This window comes from Populus euphratica, unplaced genomic scaffold, assembly GCF_000495115.2.
Source record: "Populus euphratica unplaced genomic scaffold, PopEup_1.0 scaffold874.1, whole genome shotgun sequence".
NCBI lineage: Eukaryota > Viridiplantae > Streptophyta > Magnoliopsida > Malpighiales > Salicaceae > Populus > Populus euphratica.
Window position 1 is genome coordinate 54,003 of NW_011500734.1, and position 19,874 is coordinate 73,876.

The window sequence follows — 19,874 nt, forward strand, 5'->3', positions numbered from 1 at the left end:
TCAATGTTTCCTTTGTACAGAGTGCTAAAACTACCATCTCCAATCAAGTTGGTTGTAGAAAATCCATCGGTTGCTTTAAAGAGCCTTTCATAAGGGATCTAGATTTGAGGAAAAGGATTCGTTTATACTCTCAGGCATTGAATGTGCGTGTATAAAATAAAACATAATTAAAAATAAACAAAATATAAATTGAAAAATAATGTCCATGAACTAGCTCGTTGAAAACATATACATAAAATACATAAATAATGATTTATCTTATTTATAGACTTGAGACAACGCAATAAAATCATACAATTCTTTAAAGGTAGAAAAACAAATTTGGTATGTGTTATGCTTTATTTAATAATTCGTCTAATTTATAGATTTAAAACAACAAAACTATATTGTTTGGTTATTAGTTAATTAACTTCTATCAATTAAACCAAGTTTAAAAAATAAATAATAAATAACAAGACTCTCTAAGTAATCCACAAGGATGACTCTAGGTAGTGTTAGGTTAGTATTTGAAGACAAAAACAAAAAAAATTAAATATTTGGTTGAAAAAATAAAAACATAGATAATAATTTTTTTTTTCACAAATCAAAAGCATGGTTTAGTATAGGAAAACCACTTTATTAGATAACTAATTTATAATTATTTTTTTAATTCTAATGTCCGAAATTAACTTAACGCAACAAATGGCTCTTATTATCTCTAAGAAGGGAAAATTCATTGCCTTGGGCAGGGCCAGAAAGCACCAAAGAGGGCACCATAATGGCATACTAATTGTTTTCAATCTTGTCCATCGAAACACAAAATTACACCTAAGGCAGAGCACATACCATTGTCTAGATGTAGGAAGAACACCTTTAGCAGCACACACCACCCTCTAGATGTAAGATCCAAAACCACAAAAACTAAACTGAACCCAATCTTTGAACTATAACTTTCATTTTCAATCAACATCTACAAAATATATCAATTCTGTCAATCTCTCGCTTGCAGGAGCACTCAGGTCCCTCAATGATCTGCTATATATTTTTATGGCAATTCTGTCAATCTCTTGCATAGAGGAGCACTCTAGTCCCTCGATGATCTGCTATATATAAGAGATTGAGGAAATCTGCTGCAAGGAAAACTGTGAAAAGAGCAATGAAATGGAAATCTTTCTCTTTTTTCCCGGTCTGCCATTACAAGGCCTTTCACTAAGCATTGCATCTGAACGTTTTTTCCAAGAGAATTAAGGGTCGTTGTGCATTCAAGAACAGCCTCTGGAATATATTGCCATTGAGCAAGGTATTTCATTTTTTTTTTTTTTTGTTTTTTGCGTGTGCAAGTTTTTGGTTTCTTAGTATTTTATTTCTTGCTTTTTTAATTGTGTTGGAAGAGTCCCTTTTTTGGCTTCATGCAGTTAACTTGCTTTGTGTCATTTATTCATCAAAAATGGACAAAGTCGGTGCTTCTCGTTTGAGGTGGTTAACATTGTTGATTTGGTTCTTCTTCATTGTCAAGCTCGCCGCTGCCTCAAGGTATATATGATCCCACATGATCATATTCTTCCTTTTCAGTGTTACTTTACTGCGCTTTTGTTGGAACATTTTACTCCATGTCCCTTTCCCTTACCTTTCTTCACATTTCACATGGATGGAGCTAGGCACTGCCTTGAAACAGATGAGCTTTAATTTTATTTTATTTTCTCATTTCATGCTCTTAAGAGAGGAGAAAATGTTTCTCAACATTTTATTCTGAAGAAAAACTGAGAATTAATTTTGTACCCTTCTCCTGCCCCTGCAAACATGATGAATTTTCAAGCATAATAAAATGATCGTTTCTTCTGCAACTCCCTCCAAAATTTATCTACAGAGAATGCGCCTTCGTACGTCATCGATTACTTGCATTTGCATGATTTTGTTTTTGTATCAACATGGTCAAGAACATATTAAAATCATTTTGAGTCTGATTCATGTAAAGAATCCCTGCGTTGCAGTAACATCTTTTATCCAATTGCAGGAAAATTTTCCAGAGTGAAAACGGTAAATCTCTTGGGGTGCGGCTGCATAAGCATCATCATCGGGTATGTATGGTAACATGCACTGATCACCGTATAAATCTAAACCATTATCTATTCAAATTGAATGATATAGTTGATATTGATATTTTCTGATTTCATCATTGTAGACTAGCTGTAAAATCATGCATTCTAATCCAAGGATCAATACTGGTTAATGGAGATCTACCCAAGCTTTGTTTTATTTTTTTTTATTTTAATAAAAAAAACCTAGGTTTTTCCACTTACTCAACCCGAATCAGCCCTTGAATCACGAGGTTGATCAGCCAAGTAAGTTTTATAAATAGGGTTAAATTTCACCCGACTCAGCAAATTGATTCAAAAAATTCGCGACTCAAAACCTCATTTCAAGTTGAACTTAAAAAATATTAACTCAAACTCAATCTAGAATTTATCAAGTCAACACCATGAATATTTAAAAAAAAAATACAATTAGATATCATTTTAATAGAAAAAGAAAATAATTGACCCAAATTTCTCAGGTGATCTACACCATTTTCTAGTTCAATCTGCATAACATGTCTTACAACTATTTTGCAATTAAGTCATATTAAAATAAATAAATAATTAATTAAATCATTATTAAAACTTTTTTCTTAGTAAAAATAAGTTTTAAATATTGTCTATTTAGATTTGGCACAGCCATCATCCTATATCTTTTCATATGCTTTTAATTACTGAAGTTACAGTACCTTTCAGATGGTGATGGATAATGGCCTCGTACAAGTCACTTTGTCTAGTCCGGGCGGTGATATCACCGGAATACAGTACAACGGAATCCATAATGTACTTGAAACCAGGAACAGGGAAGGCAACCGAGGGTACGGCATTTACACTTGCTTCTAATCACATCAAATGTTGTAATGATCATCATGTACTAATTTTACATCCATCTCATTGCGAAAATTGATTTGAGTAAAGGTATTGGGACGTTGTCTGGAACTCGCCTGGAAATCATATAGCTTACGACAGGTACATTGTAGTTTCCACAACTTATATCATGTAAAATAAAGTTATTGTAAATATTTAAGTGTATTGTAAATTGATTATACATTTATGTTTGTCATGAAACCTCTATAATTTATCACTACTCCGAAGATTGAAAGGAACAGATTTTAACGTTATAATGGAAGATGAAGACCAGGTAGAACTCTCATTCAAGAAGTCTTGGAATTTCACAAATGGGAACTCCTCAGCCCCCCTGAACGTAGACAAAAGGTAATATTTCATGCAAAACCTAAGAGACAAATACAGTTTGCAGACAATTTTCAAGTGTCTAGAATTATATTTATCTGTCTTTCGTAATTGGTTCAAGTTCTTTTTCACATTTGATTGGAAAAAAAAGAAAAAGGGAAATGACTTCTCAAAGTTGTGTATAGTCCATTTCAGAAATCCCACCATCAATCCCAGTAGAGTAAACTCACTGGAGATCAAACTAACGGGCCCTTAGTTTTTTTATATAAAAAAAAAATGTTAAAAATATATTGTTTTATACAGCGGCAATTATGACCTACTTATTGAAAATATTAATTAGAGCAACAAAATGACTACTAAAGACATAATAAACTTGCAAATAAATTTTATGAATGGATTTTAAATAGCAAGAAACTTCAGATATCAACTGTAGTACTTGGAATTAATACAATAACATTGTGAGTGGCAAAATGTATCAATTGTTCTTGTAGTTAACCCAAAATTTGTTATTGTTTTATACTCCTTAATTTTTGCATGAAATAATTTAATTTCATGCTCCATACAATTTTATTTCTTGTTAAATACATGAAGCTATTTATTGTGTTGGTTTTAAGAGTATAATAGACCTAAAATTTGATAATATTTAAAAATAATGATCATAAATTTACTATTATATGCTGCGTAACATGAACAATATGCATATTTTTTAGGTATTAATGTTAATATATTTTCAACATTTTAGGTATATAATGCGACGGGGCAGCTCAGGGGTCTACTTGTATGCCATATTTGAACGCCTGGAGGGATGGCCTGACATGGACATGGATCAAATTAGAATCGTTTTGAAGCTCCAAAATGACAAGTATATATTTTTGTGTTCAGATTATGGAGAATTGACAGATTAGCAGCACATGTTTATTGCATCTAAAATTAATCCATTAATTGTCAGGTTTCACTTCATGGCAATATCTGACGACAGGCAAAGGATCATGCCAATGCCTCGAGACAGAATCAGTGGTGAACCTCTTGCATATCCAGAAGCTGTTCTCCTGACCAATCCAACTACTCGACAGCTTGGAGGAGAGGTACTTCTTTAAACTAATTACTTAGTGATCGAGCTACTGGATCCTTCTTTCTTCTATTTTTTGCAGCAAATATTACGGTGACAGTTTTTTTTCTTGTTTAATGTTGATTGCTGGGAACTTGGAAGGTGGACGACAAGTACCAATATTCATGTGAGAACAAAGACAACAGGGTACATGGTTGGATATCGGAAAATCCACAGGTGGGATTTTGGATGATCACACCAAGTGATGAGTTCCGGGCTGGCGGCCCCCTGAAACAAGACCTCACATCTCATGTTGGCCCCACCGTCCTCTGTGTGAGTTTGCTGTTCCTAAAAATTGAAATGAATTTGTTTTTTGTTTGAATTATGATGTTTAAATTAATAATTCAAAGAACTATGAGGACTAAAATGAAGAGACTAAAGTGTAGTGTTAAACCGACCTAAATTGAATAATTTACAGATGTTTACCAGCACTCATTACAGTGGGAAGGACTTGAACACAAAATATCGAAACGGAAGGCCATGGAAAAAGGTTCTGGGACCTGTATTTGTCTATCTCAATTCCATCTCCTCCCTTGAAGATCCCAAAACACTATGGGAAGATGCTAAAGATCAGGTATGATTAACATTTCAGCAAGTTCACTAGCAATGACATCTAACCCTCCACTTCTTCAACGTCATCAATCTCACCCTTCTGATATATATTACATTCATCTGTATGCTTCAAATATGTATCAGATGTCTATAGAAGTCAACAGCTGGCCTTACAATTTCCCACAGTCAGAAGATTTCCCTAGCTCAGATCGACGAGGAACTGTTTCTGGTCAATTACTTGTTGGTGACAGGTAATGGCCTATCTAGCTACTTGTACAGTACAGATTTCTAAATGCTATTTTTTCGAGTGAATAATGCATACTCTATAATGTGTGTATATAAAAAAATAAAATGATACAGTAATTTAATGACAGCTCATTATTTAGGTACATCAGCGACAAACCAATGTGGGCGAGCTATGCCTATGTGGGCTTGGCTGCACCAGGAGGGGTGGGTTCGTGGCAAAGAGACGCCATGGTTAAATTCACTGAAATTCTGTTTGAGTATACGATGATTTAGTTAAATATTGAAGGGAGATTTTCTTGAAGGCTTCGGTTTTTCTTTCTCTTTGATCGTTCTCAGGGGTATCAATTCTGGGTTCAAGCCAATGAGGAGGGTCATTTCTTAATAGAAAACATTAGAGCTGGGCACTATAATCTGTATGCCTGGGTTCCCGGCATTGTTGGGGATTGCCGATATGATGTTATTATCCACATCCAACCAGGTAAATCAAATTTTTTTTTTTAATAAATCAATACTTTATCTAATTCTGAACATTAAATTTTCCAGTCAATTCCTCTTAGATTTAACAGTATGTTTCTTCCATAGCAAAAACTTGTCTTTTATTTCATTTTGATTATTTTGGTATGGTAATAAAGACTAGCAGCTTGTCTTGAATCCTCAAATGCAGGATGTGATGTCCAATTGGGTGTTCTTGTGTACGAGCCTCCAAGAAATGGTCCAACCCTTTGGCAAATAGGAATCCCTGACCGCACTGCTGCCGAATTCTTTGTGCCCGACACATACCCGACGCTCATGAACAAATTGTTCATCAACCAATCAACTCACAAGTACAGCTTTTTCTTCCGTCACTTTAAGTGACCATTGCTTGGGCTGTCACATTTATTTTATTTCCCATTAAAAAGAATTATTATAATAAGATATCCAGTTTTGTTTGATGTTATTATATTTGATTGCACTGTCTTTTTTTTTTTAAGAAAAAAAATATTGTGTTACCACTTGGATTAATCTCATTAAAATATTCCGATTAACTGTAGCAGTCACCGGATTATCATCTCATTAAAATATTTCAATTAACACATAACAGAAAATTAGAAAAAAAACAAACGATGGAATATTCCGATTAACTGTAGCAGTCACCGGATAAAGTGCCTGATATTAGAATTCATGTCATCAAAAATTTCACATCTTCCTTTTATAAGCTTACAAAAGTATGGTCTGGGAGCATTTCTTGCTTACATTAAATACTTTTAATGGACAGGTTTAGGCAGTATGGACTGTGGGAAAGGTACTCAGATTTGTATCCTAAGCATGACCTTATTTACACTACTGGCATCAGTAATTATCATCAAGATTGGTTCTTTGCTCAGGTTCCCAGGTACCCATCGCTCATCCCTTTGTGCTTCTTCTAGCCCATAAATAATTAACAGGCATGATGAGCAGCAGCAGGTTCCAATTATATTGCTGCATTGCTCAGGAACATGGGAAATCACACATATCAAGCCACAACATGGCAGATCAAATTCGAGATAGAAAATGCCACCCCGAGGACTGGAAACTATACGCTCCAAGTGGCCTTGGCATCAGCCTCCGCTTCTGAACTACAGGTACCGACGCTGCCCTTGATATTCAAATAGGATCCATCAGTTATCCATGATTGAAAGATCAGCATATCGCAAGCCTCTAATGTCATCGATCGTCGAGGAATTGTGGATTAGGAACAGCGTAAAATAAGTCGATTGGTGATGACTTATGGAAGTGTGTTAATATGTGATCATAGGTTCGGCTCAATGACAGAAGAGCCAAACGACCTCATTTCAGAACAAGGCTAATAGGAAGGGACAATGCAATTGCGCGGCATGGAATTCATGGTCTGTACTGGTTTTATAGCATTAACGTGCCAAGCCGTCTGCTTCGCCAAGGAAACAACACTGTATATCTCACTCAGTCAAGAAGCAAATCCCCTGTTGGAGGAATTATGTATGATTACATTCGTTTAGAAGGGCCTCCAGAAACGGGTCCGAGTGTAGAATGATTTTACAGATGCGCTTTTTTTCGTCATTTGTTTTTAATACTCGGCATTGTGTTTTTTCTTGGATGTTTTGCTAATTCAATAATTCAAATGTATTTTTAGATTTTTATTTGTTTACTTATTTATACTTATCCAAAGAGTAATTATTTGTGTCGGATTATACATGCTCAATCAGCCGGATTTTCATTTTACGAGGGAGGCTCCGGCCCCTCTCTGCGTCTCAAAATAAAATAAAGAAATAAACATTTCTCATTTGATTTGGTTTGATTTTAAATTAAAATAAATAATTAAATTAAAATTATTTTTTAAAAGTTTTTAAACTAAATCAAATTGAAAATATATTCAAATCAATTAATTTTGATTTAGTTTTTTTCTTTTCAAACTAATTCAAATTAAATTTATTTCAGTTCAGTTTTTTTTTTAGCTTTTTATTAACCATATTTTTTAACACTTTTATTTTTTAAACTGAACTAAAGCACTTTAACTTAAAAAATTGTATCATTGGGGTTAGATTATTCAACTCCGTAGACATTATTAATTCATGCCGTAATGACTGTGATAAAATAATAGATTAACTAGCCTTATTAGGTTTACTAATACGCATCAGAAAACAAATGACATGTGTAGTTGGAACGGGAAAATGTGTTGACAAATTAAGTAAAACACCAGAATAAGACTAAAGAGATAATGAAACTAAACGTTGTGAAAAAGGGCATCATTATCTTCAATTTAAAAGGCAGATTAACAAAGCAAAGTCCTTAATTAAAAAAGAATGCTTAAAAAAAATCATTACGTAGCAAACCCAAAATTCAAATCACCAAAAGCTACATTATCATCCATCAATATGAGCCAACTAAATAAAAAAGAAGAAGAACACATGCAATAAAAGTGAAATAGTTAGAAAGATTGGATAAGAATCAGCAAAATTCAAAAACCCAAAAGAATCCATTACATGTCCTTTAGAGAAGAGAGAGAGACCCAAATTGACACATAATTGAGAATGCATAAAGAAGAAAAAGATATATTTGAGAGATGAGAGATAAGACAGAAAGAGAGAGCGGCTGGGAATGCATTTAAGTTTAAGATTAGAAAAAAATATGTTTTTTTTTTCAAGTGCTAATCTAGTTGAACTAGGTTTGGTTTAATTAGTTTTAGATTTTAAAAACTAAAATCAAACTATATTGAAAATGTTTTCTGATTTTTTAATTAATTAATTCAGTTTTTTTATTTGAATTTTTTAATTAATTTTTTTTAGTTTTTTTGATTTAATTTAATTGATTATTTAGTTTTTTAAGAGATTCTCGAGTATTTGTTTAGGGTGGCTGGTTTCTTCTCCAGCGGCTGCTTTCCGGAGCAGTGTAGAGCTCGTGAGTGTGAGAGTCTGTCGTAACTTTTTTTTTTTTTTTAAAGGGTGTTTTATTTGAAAAAAATATTAAATTAATTATAGTATATTTTTATGGGTTTGAGGTATTAATATCAAAAATTAAAAAATTTATTTTAATATATTTTTTAAATTAAAAATATCCTGCACCATAATGCAGATTGTCATTTCAACACCGATGATCTATTGCGTCAAAAAAATTTAAACAGTCAGAGAATTTTTTTTTTTTTTTTTTTTTGGGTGCAGAGGAGCTCGACAACTAGCTTGGACAACCTTTTAGTTCATAAACTTGGCAAGGCTTTAAGCCTATCATCGGGCTCGACCCAATTAAGAACCTAGCCCCAAATATGCATACAACACACACAGTACAAGATTTGATCTGATTTAAGATTTGGATAATAAAACAGCTAGTCAACATGCAAGATGTTAGGTCAACTCATGAATGGGTGAATCAATTCAATTTTTTTACCAAAATAAAGTCATTTCAATTTACAAAGAAATCCAAAAGACATCATTTTGATAAAAACCTAGTTTGAAATGGAATTTGGCCTGTGCCAAATTCCAGATGAATGAATCGCTAAGTTGACATATCGGAGGCTCAAGACAGGTCGAGTTTTATTACTGTATACATCATTTTCTTAGGCTCAAGACAATTCTAGTATGCCCACACACCACAAGAGGGAAAATGAAAATAAAAACGACAAAACTATTAGTACTCTCCACACAATACAACACATGGCAGAGACTAGAAAATTACATCCAGCAGGAGCTGTTCTCCTTATAATCAACCTTCTCATGGCTTCACGTATCTCTCTCTCCCGCTCCATCCTGCTCCTCCAACGCACAAACAACCACTTCCCTTATTCCCATTTTACCCCCAAACGTTTTCCCAAATCTTATCCTTGCCCTCTCTGGTCTTCGTCCTTCTCCTTGTGCCTCCAAACACTTCACAAATCATCAACCACAACAGCAACAACCCCTCCCTCTATCTCTAACTGCTACTCTTCAATTTCAATGGACCCTGTTGCTGATGAGGCCAATCCTTTACTGCAAGACTTTGAATTCCCTCCTTTTGATGTTGTTGAGGCCAAACATGTTCGACCTGGGATTCGTGCTCTCCTAAAGAACCTCGTATGTTCTTGTCTTTATATGTTATTGTTCTTGACGTTTTCGTTTCTGGGTTTGCTTTAATTATTCCTTGCTAACTTTTTGTATTCTGGTCTTTGTGCTCCCAAGTAGAAATCTTTTGTTAGTTCCAGTTTATGGGTTGATCAAAGTTTGATCGTTTTGGTCTGTGATGGTTCTTGCTGATGTTTTTGTAGGAGAGTGATTTGGAGGAATTGGAGAGAACAGTGGAGCCATCATGGCCAAAATTGGTAGAGCCATTGGAGAAGATTGTAGATCAGTTGACTGTTGTTTGGGGTATGATAAATCATCTTAAGGCTGTTAAAGACTCACCTGAACTCCGCGCTGCTATCGAAGAAGTTCAGGTAAACTGTTATCTTCTCATGCTCTATGCACTTGAATTCTAATATATGATTCAAAATTTTTCTTTGATTAAAAGTTCGTTTTAATTCTGCATTAATTTGTTTATCGCCCTTCTTGTGAATTTGTGCGCTGCATTGCCCCTTTGTGCTCACAGCTTTTAGCTTTTGTCTACAGCCCGAAAAGGTGAAATTTCAGCTAAGGCTGGGACAAAGTAAACCTATATATAATGCATTTAAGGCCATCCAAGATTCTCCTCAATGGCCATCACTAAGTGATGCTCGGAAACGTATAGTGGAATGTAAGTATCTTAAACTTCTCTTGTTGTCTGGAATATTATTATGTCCTTTTATGTTTTTCGTTAACCTAATTCTTGGTTTTTCTCTAGCTGTCTGGTTTTGTTACCCTGTGACTTCAGTCTACCAGTTTCGTTGGTTTGCTGAATTTTTCTGGTGTCATGACCATAAACAAGTTTAGTTGCTGGATCACTCTTGATTACTGTCAGCAGCATTAAACTGGCGGGGTTGGGACCACTAGAATAGGCCTTACCTTATAATCTTTTATTGAAAGAGGGAAAGGAGTCCTTTGAAGGGGTTGTTTTGGATGTTGTAGCAATGTTCTTGTTAAGTTTGGATGGAGTTGCATTGCACCTGGACTGCATCCATTTACATGATTTTGTGATGCCTTTCTCTTGTATCAAATGAGTTGATAACTAGCTCCCATCGACCAAGGCAGGTTTGCATGATCTGGTTTTCATATTTGGATCATTGTAAATGATGCAACTTTAACTATTTGATTATTTGGTCTTTGGGGGCATGCCTATCAGAGAAGAAAAGAAATGGGTGTGTGTTATCTTTGCAGTTGTTGGTAGATAGGAGATGTTTCTATACCTCTAAGGCCACCAGATGCAATTTTATGGCAGCAAGCACCTCTACACTGAATAGTCATACAAGGATTACGCTGATTGCTGAGAATGATATGAGCTTGAAACATAGAAGGAGGGAGGAAAAAAAATTATAAAATCTTATTAATCGTATTTATTTCCACTGATATTGGTCATTGTGACTTGAATGGATGTGGAAAGTGCTTTTAATGGTTGCATATTTCATGAAATCCTGTTGATATGCTGGTGTCATGGAACCCCATCAGTTACTAGTGTACCCTTCAACAAATTTCAGATTACTTCTTACCGACCAGATGTTCTCTGTCGTGCGCTAGGGTTATCACTTACCAAATAAATGCTATATCATTTGCAGTTTCCTTGCTTCCTATTTAATTCTTGTGACATGATCATTTGAGATTACACCTAAGCTATCTTACATGTCTGATGGCTTTTATATTTTTATGAATACAGCCCAAATAAAAGAAGGGGTTCTTAATGGTGTTGCTCTTGATGATGATAAAAGAGAGCAGTTCAACAAAATTGAACAGGTGCTTTTATATTAACAATTTTCTTTTGAAAGACAGAGCTGTCTTCTATTCCTTCCTGGGACACTTGGTTATGTGCATATGCTACCAAGCACACTCTTAAGTTAAATGACAACTACTGTTCAGTGCATGTCATAGTTTTGCATTGCTCATTGCTTGCTTCTCAATTAACTGTTTAATTTGCAGGAACTGGAAAGACTATCCCAAAAATTTGGGGAGAACGTACTGGATGCCACAAAGAAGTTTGAAAAAATCATAACAGATAAGAAAGATATAGAAGGATTGCCTGCTACCTCACTTGGTTTGGCTGCGCAGATTGCAGTATCTAAGGTACTGCATGTCATTATCACTGCAAGTTGGTTTCATTTATCAAGTCTAATAAACTGTTTTCTATTATATATTATCGTATCAGGGGCATACAGATGCATCTGCTGAGAAGGGACCGTGGATAATTACATTGGATGCCCCAAGTTTTATGTCTGTCATGCAACATGCAAGAAATCGTGGTTTACGTGAAGAAATCTACCGTGCATATGTAACTCGAGCTTCAAGTGGTGATCTGAATAATACAGCAATTATTGATGAAATATTGAAGCTTAGGCTTGAAAAGGCTAAGCTCCTTGGCTACAACAACTACACTGAGGTATGATTCATTATTATGTTAAGGCTCAAAGCTACTTTTGATATGCTGATTCAATTATTTATAACAGGTAAGCATGGCAACCAAGATGGCTACTGTCGAGAAAGCAGAAGAGCTACTAGAAAAGCTGCGCGCAGCTTCTTGGAATGCTGCTGTTCAAGGTAACAGATTATATTTCTCGGGACTGTAGTGGCATCACCTTTTTGCAATGCTTTTGAAGGTTAAGTGAAACTTTGTTTGTCAAGAGTTTTGCTTGTTTGTGACTTCTTCTCTTGAAAAGTCGTGTTTTTATTTTCTTTGCAGCTTTTTAATATGAAAAATCTGCATTTACTAAAATGTCATCGTTGCTCTGGTATGCTGTTGTCTGTTTGTGATATCTGTGGTTGAACTAAACTACGGGGTTAGTATATTCTTAAAAAAATGCATATTCCAGCACACCTTGCCCTTTTCAACCTCTCAAAATTTCCCACTTCATCTCTTTTAGTAATATCACATGCTATATGTGGCACTGCAAACTTACCCTCTTTTTGCATGTGTAAGTGGGCTGCTTGAAGATTTTCAGTTATAATAGCATCTCGATTTAGGTAGGCTTCTATCAATTGTAGGATCTGCCTCCTTCAAAACCTGGAACTTCAAAACTCTTTCAGTAATATCACTTGCTATATCTCGTGGTTCAAACTTGCTCTCTTCTTGGCATTGGTAATTGGGCTAGTTGAAGATTTTCAGGTGTACTAGCATCTTGAATTTGTGGTAGAGTTGTACTAGTGTTTGTTTCAATGGGTGCTTTGCCTTGTACAATTTTTGACAGCCACTCAGTGCTTGCATTGCATGAAGACATTAGTTTGCTAGATATTACATAAATATCTCAATTTTCAAACATCACATCACTATAAATCAGTTTGGATTGTTTTGTTGTCTTCTTCAGATTCTCGCAACTAGATTATTTCTTTGTAGATACAGAAGACCTTGAAATCATTATGATGGTTTCTTTGTCTGCTTCAACATCTAACAACTAGATCCTTTCTTTGATCTTTGTAGATATGGAAGACCTTAAAATTTTCTCCAAAAATCAAGGTGCAATGGAAGCAAATGATTTAACTCACTGGGATACAAGCTTCTGGGCTGAGAGGCTGCGTGAGTCAAAATATGATATCAATGAGGTCGGTTCCCTCTCCCTCCCTCCCTCCCTCCCTCTCTCTCCATCTATATTCTCACTCTTTGCTTATAATGTGGGATGGTTTTGATTTAAGCATGTCACAGGTTTGGTATGTCAAACTATGATTTATGTTTGTTCTATAAGCATTTTCTCTCAAATTCACCTGGCTCTATAAAATTGACATGTTCCTCCAATGATAAATTATTAGTATGCTACTCATCCACCTGTATACGCTTGTTTTTGGTTGGGGGCATTTAGTACATTTTGTTTTGTAAAAGGTCCATTAGCTTTTATATTTATGCTGATTTTTGTATACTTAATCATGGTTAAAGGTGGGTTAGGAACTGATTTAATTCTTGTTGTCGAAGAAAGAAGAGAGTGATATAATTGATAAGAAACTCCATGTAGATATAATTCTTTTTCTTTGATTGCGAAATCCATTACTGCTGTCTTTAAATGAGTTCTTTCCTTTCACTTCATGGTACTAAAGACTGGATGTGTGAGTGTTAATGTTGTGCACCTAGGTTTAAATTTCATCAATTGTTGTTACACAAGGCCAGTCAACAGGCTTTAAGACCACTACTACATGCTTATAACCTGTTGCATAATGGAGAATATGGCTGCTACCATGATGCAGCGCGTACAACTCTATGACCGTAATTGCCATAGCATTTGTGTGATAAGCGTTGCGGATGATTATCTTCAATGCTCTAATGCCTCACCTTCTATTGTTTGCTTCATCTACTTGCCTTATTCTTTCTGTAATATATATTTCTGTCTGAAAATGCTTTGTATCTCTTGGTTTATATTCTGCAGGAAGAACTACGTCCATTTTTTTCATTGCCAAAGGTTATGGATGGCCTTTTCAACCTTGCAAAGACTATTTTTGGAATTGATATCGAACCGGCTGATGGTCTTGCTCCGGTGATCTATTTCATTAACTTCATTTTACACTGCTTTTCTGTTTGTGAAGGAGCTTATTTAGTTTAAGCTCTATCAATAACCATTTGTTGTGTGATAGGTTTGGAATAGTGATGTTAAATTTTACTGCGTCAAAGATTCCTTGGGCAGTCCAATTGCATACTTCTATTTTGATCCATATTCTCGTCCATCTGAGAAACGGGGTGGTGCATGGATGGATGAGGTAGTTTCTCGAAGTCGTGTTTTGTCACCCAATGGTACTGCTCCAAGGTTGCCAATTGCCCACATGGTGTGCAACCAAACACCGCCAGTTGGGGACAAACCAAGCCTGATGACATTTCGGGAGGTAAGTTAGCATTGATTTTTAGATCAGGGACATGGTTGTTCTCTGTAGAAACCTACACAAGTTTCAGACACAATAACTCAAAATATCGGTGTAATGGTGCAACAACATGTGTATATTTTCCTTCACATAAATGAAACGGAAAACATGTCTAACCATCACATACCTGGCTTTCATGGAATGAAGAATTTTATATCATTATACTGCATTGATTTGGTTGATTATTATGGAGTTGTGTCTTACGAAAGGGAAGTTAGGTGCTGTTTTAGAAAGAAAGGTATATCATGCAATTTACTAATGGGAATGGATATTGCAGTGAGTGGTGTGGTTTTATATATTATATAACCTAGATATGGGGGTTGATGACACTTTTTGCAGGTTGAGACAGTATTCCATGAATTTGGTCACGCCCTCCAGCATATGCTAACCAAGCAGGATGAGGGTCTTGTTGCTGGTATCCGGGGTATAGAGTGGGATGCTGTTGAATTACCCTCCCAGTTCATGGAAAATTGGTGTTATCACAGGTAACATAATGTGAACCTCAGTGGAGATTGATCTTCCATAGCATTGGTAGTATAATTCTTTCAAACAGCTTTGTGGAAAGAAAAAGGATTAATTGCTGTGAGTACAAGGTTCATGATTATGAATATAGCTCTTATGCTTCCTTTTTATTTCATTCCTTACTATGGATAAACGCTCTTTGGCTACAGCAGTCTGGTTTGTTTCTTATAGCTTCTTTCTCTTCACTCACATAGCAAGACATTGGAATTGTGGTTTTCCAATGACAAGTGCTATGATGTAACTTTATTTATAAATTACTCATTTGTTCTATCATGGAGATTTGGATTTATATAAATGTTCTTGAAGGATCTCATCTATTTAGATAGTATCAATTGCAAATTTACACAACGTGTATGTATTTACTTGTGTTGCTGCAGGGAAACTTTGATGGGCATCGCAAAGCACTATGAAACTGGGGAAAGTCTCCCAGAAGAAGTGTACTTGAAGCTTCTTGCTGCAAGGACTTTTCGAGCAGGGTCCTTTAGTCTTCGTCAGGTAATTAGTTTATAATGGTGCTTTTCCATTGTTTTCCTTTTGCAATTTTTTGGCATTAAGTTTTTGTATATGCTACTTTCATTTTGTATTGTCAGTAGTCATCTGAGGATAGTGCCTTTCTTACTAGATTTTTCTTTCTATGTCAGGTCTCTCATTTCCTTTTTCCAGTTTCAAGATTGTAGAGATACTTATTTCCGTTACCATTACACAATTATCATGTATATCACATTAAGGACGGTCAGTTTTTACACCTTATATTCTAAGTCCATGAGAAAACCATAAATGGAGCTGCGTGCCTTTTTTGTTATATTTTTAGGCAACTTTTCCTCTTTCCTGGCACCATTCAAATTCTACAAGAAGTCCAACTCCTCACCTCCACTGTGCTGATCTACTCACTGTTCACTAGCTTCATCAAGGCATAAGGGCAAATCACATTCCTTTTCCTTTCTTAATTGTCACAAATTTCAGTTGTAAAGATTCTAATGGCTTTGAAACTGCAACTTGAGAACTTGCAGGTTCAAAGTTCTTTTTTGAGCTTAAAATCACCTCGGTATCGTCTTTCAACAAAAACATAGAGAAGCTTGAGAAAAACACAATGGAAGTGAATCATTGGGTCTTCAAAACTTGAGCATGCCATTGTTGAATTTCTTTTTAAAATTCAACAAACAAAAGATTGAGAAATTTCAACTGGTTTTTTGGTAAAAGAAAAAAAACCTGGCTTTCTTTATGTTCCTCTCCCTGGTGCCATTGTCTCTATTGTAAGATTTTTGTGTAGTCTGTGACTGGGATTTACTGGCGGACACAGCAAGGGGAAACACCATGGACTTTCTTTTTTCCTCTTTCTCCTTTCATAAAATGGGGGTGAGGAAAGAACTTGATATCAGGACTTAGAGAGAGAGGGTGTCCATTAAAAACTTTTTTAAAAATGTTGCGTGGAACCCATTTAACATTTTTGTGGATTTAGAAGATAGGATCATGGAAACAGACCCCTCTCATCACATTATATATGGTTTCTAATTTTCCACATTTTTGAGTGAAAATGTTATGTTTGAGAAACGCTTACTGTATTTTGCATAGTTTAGTTTTTGGAATGCATGCTCACTCGCATTTTATTTTCAGATAAAATTTGCAAGTTTAGATTTGGAGTTGCATACTAAATATATACCAGGTGCGTTGGAGTCTATATATGATGTTGACCAAAGGGTCTCTAAAAGGACACAAGTGATCCCTCCTTTGCCAGAAGATAGATTCCTCTGCGGTTTCAGTCATATTTTTGCAGGTTTGCTTGACTGTAATGTTTATTTGGATTTCTCAGTTTTTTAACTTGGCTTCATCCTTCCCCTTTTGCATTCCCTTAATTTTTATTCCTTTTGTGAATATTAGGCGGTTATGCAGCTGGATACTACAGTTACAAGGTATGTGTCAAAATACTTGTACACTTGCACACAATACCTGCAGTTAAAGTTGAAAAGAATGTTGCAATGTTAGTTATGCTAATAGTAGTCCAAATCATTGTTAGTTAAGAAAATTGAATATCTTAGAAGTTTTCTCCCTCGGCTTTTATATGATTGTCTTGTAGGCTCTCCATATGTGACTTGAATTTTAGCCTTCTATAGGTCCAAAGTCTGGCTTGAGCTTGCACAATTCTCTGTTTTCTTCCATGTTTCTGACACACAAAGAAAATGAAGAAGTTTGACTGCAATTTATTTTCTGTTTCCTCTCCTCGTTTTGTCACTCTATGGCATGATATTTAAAGGCAATTCTTTTTTGCAGTGGGCTGAGGTATTATCTGCTGATGCTTTCTCAGCCTTTGAGGATGCTGGATTGGATAACCACAAGGTATGGATAAAGGGCTGTCCAACTGACCTTTGTAGCCATGCCACTGATCTTTTACTTTTAATTTTCCATCTTTGATTTGTGTGCATTGATTATAGAAATTCTCTCTGTACATTGCACTTGATTATTCATTCATGCATCCTCATGGTGGGTTGTAATCTGTGTCAAGATTAATTGGAGTGTTTGAACTCTTCCTGACGGGTCCTTCCTGGAGCTCACCGATCATAATATCTCTATTTCATCTCATCGATCTAGGAGTTGACTAAGAATCCGGCCTCAAAATCATAATTGATCCTTCTGATAAATAGCAATGATTTTTGGTTGGGGATATTGATGAAATGGGTTTTGACATTAAAATTCCATGTGGGATTTGAGATGGGATTCCTAGCCTCTTTAAGTTTGAAATTGTATCTCTAGTTCCAAGAATTCTTCCATATCAATGCCTTTAGTTGGAGTTTGTTACGTCATAATGAGTGCTATACTATGATAATAGGAACCCAATACTGACATGACAATTTATTAAAAAAACAAGGGCTTTTTTCTTTTTTCACATTTGCATTTGGTGCAAGTATAGCTTGGAATAACGAAGCTCTGTGATGCAACAGGCTGTAAAAGAAACAGGGCACAAGTTCCGGGAAACCATTCTTGCTCTTGGAGGTGGAAAAGCGCCACTAGAGGTTAGATAGTAAAAACTATTTCCCTGCTGAATTTCCTTTACTTATGCTCCCTCTCTTCACAAGCTGTCAGTAAGATAACTTCTGTGTGGTTTTGCTCTCTTATTCTATCCTCTCCTTTTGATACAAACTCAATTCTTGGCCTGCATTTGCGCTGGTTTATCCAGTTTAACTATAAACCTTTGAAGTTTTTGGCCTGAAAAAAAGAAGAACATAACTGTTAGCTCAATCACATCATCCAAAAACTTGAAAGCCAATAATTCCAGCAATTAGGATGTTCAAACGTTCCTCGCTAATTATTCCCATCTTCTTGAACTTGACTTTCCTTGTTTTGAAACGTCCAGGTTTTTGTTGAGTTCCGAGGGCGTGAACCTTCGCCAGAGGCACTGCTCAGGCACAATGGCTTGTTATCAGTGACAACCTCTGCATAAGTCACATTTTTCATGCCAGATGGTATCCGGGTTGCTGTTCTTCAAATTGACTGGCAAAACTATATCTGGTTCCTGAGGGATATTCTTGTCTTCAAAATCCAGGCCCTTTTTATCTCATTCAGTAGATCATTATTGCACAATGAACCTGGTAAATGATTTTACTCAAGTAGTAATGATTCTCCTTTCAAACACCTCTTAAGATGATTCTTGAGATGTTTATTTTTTGGTTGCTTTTCTTTGCCTTTTTCTAATGGCTTTTGTTCATGAAATGGAACGTTGCAATGGACGTAGATAATCAGATCAGAGAGCAATCTAACCTTAAAATAACTTGCATTTGTTTTTCGAGAGGAATTGGGAGAAGGATGAATAAAAATAAAGGAATCATTAGGAATATTTATCCTTTGACAATATGGATAAAGACTCGACGAAGGGACTTTTCAATCCTCTCTCTAAATGGATAGCACATTATTCTTTCCTTCTTTTTTATTTAATTCAATCTACTCTTCCTTCTATCTATCTTTGGTGACAAACATGGTTAAATCTTAATTATCTAAACTACTTAAATAAATAAATAATTCATAATAAACAAGTAGGAAGAAAGAACTTAATTACTTAAGAAGGTGCTAGTTAATGAACTTGTCCTCTATAACTAAATTTAAATTTAAATTCATGCATGATTGAGCTCTGAACACATTGAAGCTTGAAAGGAAAGAAAAATGAAATCTAATAATGAGGGCTTGCCTTGAAAGAAAGAAAAGATTGGGTGTTCGTTAGGGAGTTAAACCTAAGGAAAGAAATGAGAATTAAAGGCCACAATTACAAAAACTGACCCCATTTTAGGTGGATATGGGGAAGGGACTCAGCAAAAAGCTGCATTAAAAATAAACAAAGGGTAAGCTACATTTTTTTCCCTTATAGATTCATTAGTGTTTCACTTTTATATCTATAGTTTAAAGCTTTTTAATATAACCCCTATAGTTCTCCAGAAAGTTTCAATTTCCCCCTTAACTAGCTAACAAAAAAGCTATTTTTCTTCTTCTTCTTTTTCTCATTGTTTTTCTTACTTTTCTCTCGAATTCACATTTATGTTGTAAAAATTACAAATAAAAAAACTCAAAATTAAATTTTAAAAATAAATTATTTATTTCACACTAGGACTTTTATAATATCCCACTTGATAAATTCAATTTAATAAATTAACCAAGAAAACTCATTATTTATAATCTGACTCAAATCAAATATTAAATTAAACCAGAAAAAATATTGATCTAGTAAAATCTAATTAGCTCGATTAGATTGATCATATAATTAAGCCAATCTTAACTAAATCAACTTCAATAAAAAAT

The 19,874-nt window shown here is 35.1% G+C and overlaps 2 protein-coding genes across 3 annotated transcripts; both read left to right on the forward strand.

Annotated features, from left to right (window-relative positions):
* The first annotated feature begins 1,108 nt into the window (after positions 1-1,108).
* LOC105116195 (probable rhamnogalacturonate lyase B) lies at positions 1,109-7,209 on the forward strand. 2 transcript variants are annotated; one of them, XM_011013421.1, is made up of 17 exons: positions 1,109-1,279; positions 1,395-1,512; positions 1,994-2,057; positions 2,751-2,872; positions 2,973-3,023; positions 3,150-3,269; positions 3,988-4,107; positions 4,195-4,330; positions 4,456-4,626; positions 4,772-4,927; positions 5,050-5,156; positions 5,292-5,382; positions 5,488-5,629; positions 5,816-5,975; positions 6,407-6,523; positions 6,592-6,752; positions 6,926-7,016. In XM_011013421.1, exons 2-16 carry the CDS (start codon positions 1,427-1,429, stop codon positions 6,743-6,745), a joined length of 1,797 nt encoding a protein of 598 aa, XP_011011723.1. In that variant the 5' UTR covers positions 1,109-1,279; positions 1,395-1,426; the 3' UTR covers positions 6,746-6,752; positions 6,926-7,016. The 2 variants fall into 2 exon arrangements, with proteins under 2 accessions (XP_011011723.1, XP_011011722.1); XM_011013420.1 differs by having other exon boundaries at positions 1,110-1,279; positions 6,623-6,752; positions 6,926-7,209.
* A 2,016-nt stretch (positions 7,210-9,225) lies between these two features.
* LOC105116196 (probable cytosolic oligopeptidase A) lies at positions 9,226-18,747 on the forward strand. The gene is made up of 17 exons (XM_011013422.1): positions 9,226-9,689; positions 9,881-10,048; positions 10,221-10,344; positions 11,398-11,474; positions 11,658-11,801; positions 11,884-12,114; positions 12,182-12,272; positions 13,150-13,271; positions 14,084-14,191; positions 14,289-14,534; positions 14,910-15,055; positions 15,470-15,587; positions 16,707-16,866; positions 16,971-17,002; positions 17,361-17,426; positions 18,029-18,100; positions 18,442-18,747. The coding sequence occupies exons 1-17, from the start codon at positions 9,294-9,296 to the stop codon at positions 18,526-18,528; spliced, it is 2,388 nt and encodes a 795-aa protein (XP_011011724.1). The 5' UTR covers positions 9,226-9,293; the 3' UTR covers positions 18,529-18,747.
* Positions 18,748-19,874: the final 1,127 nt, after the last annotated feature.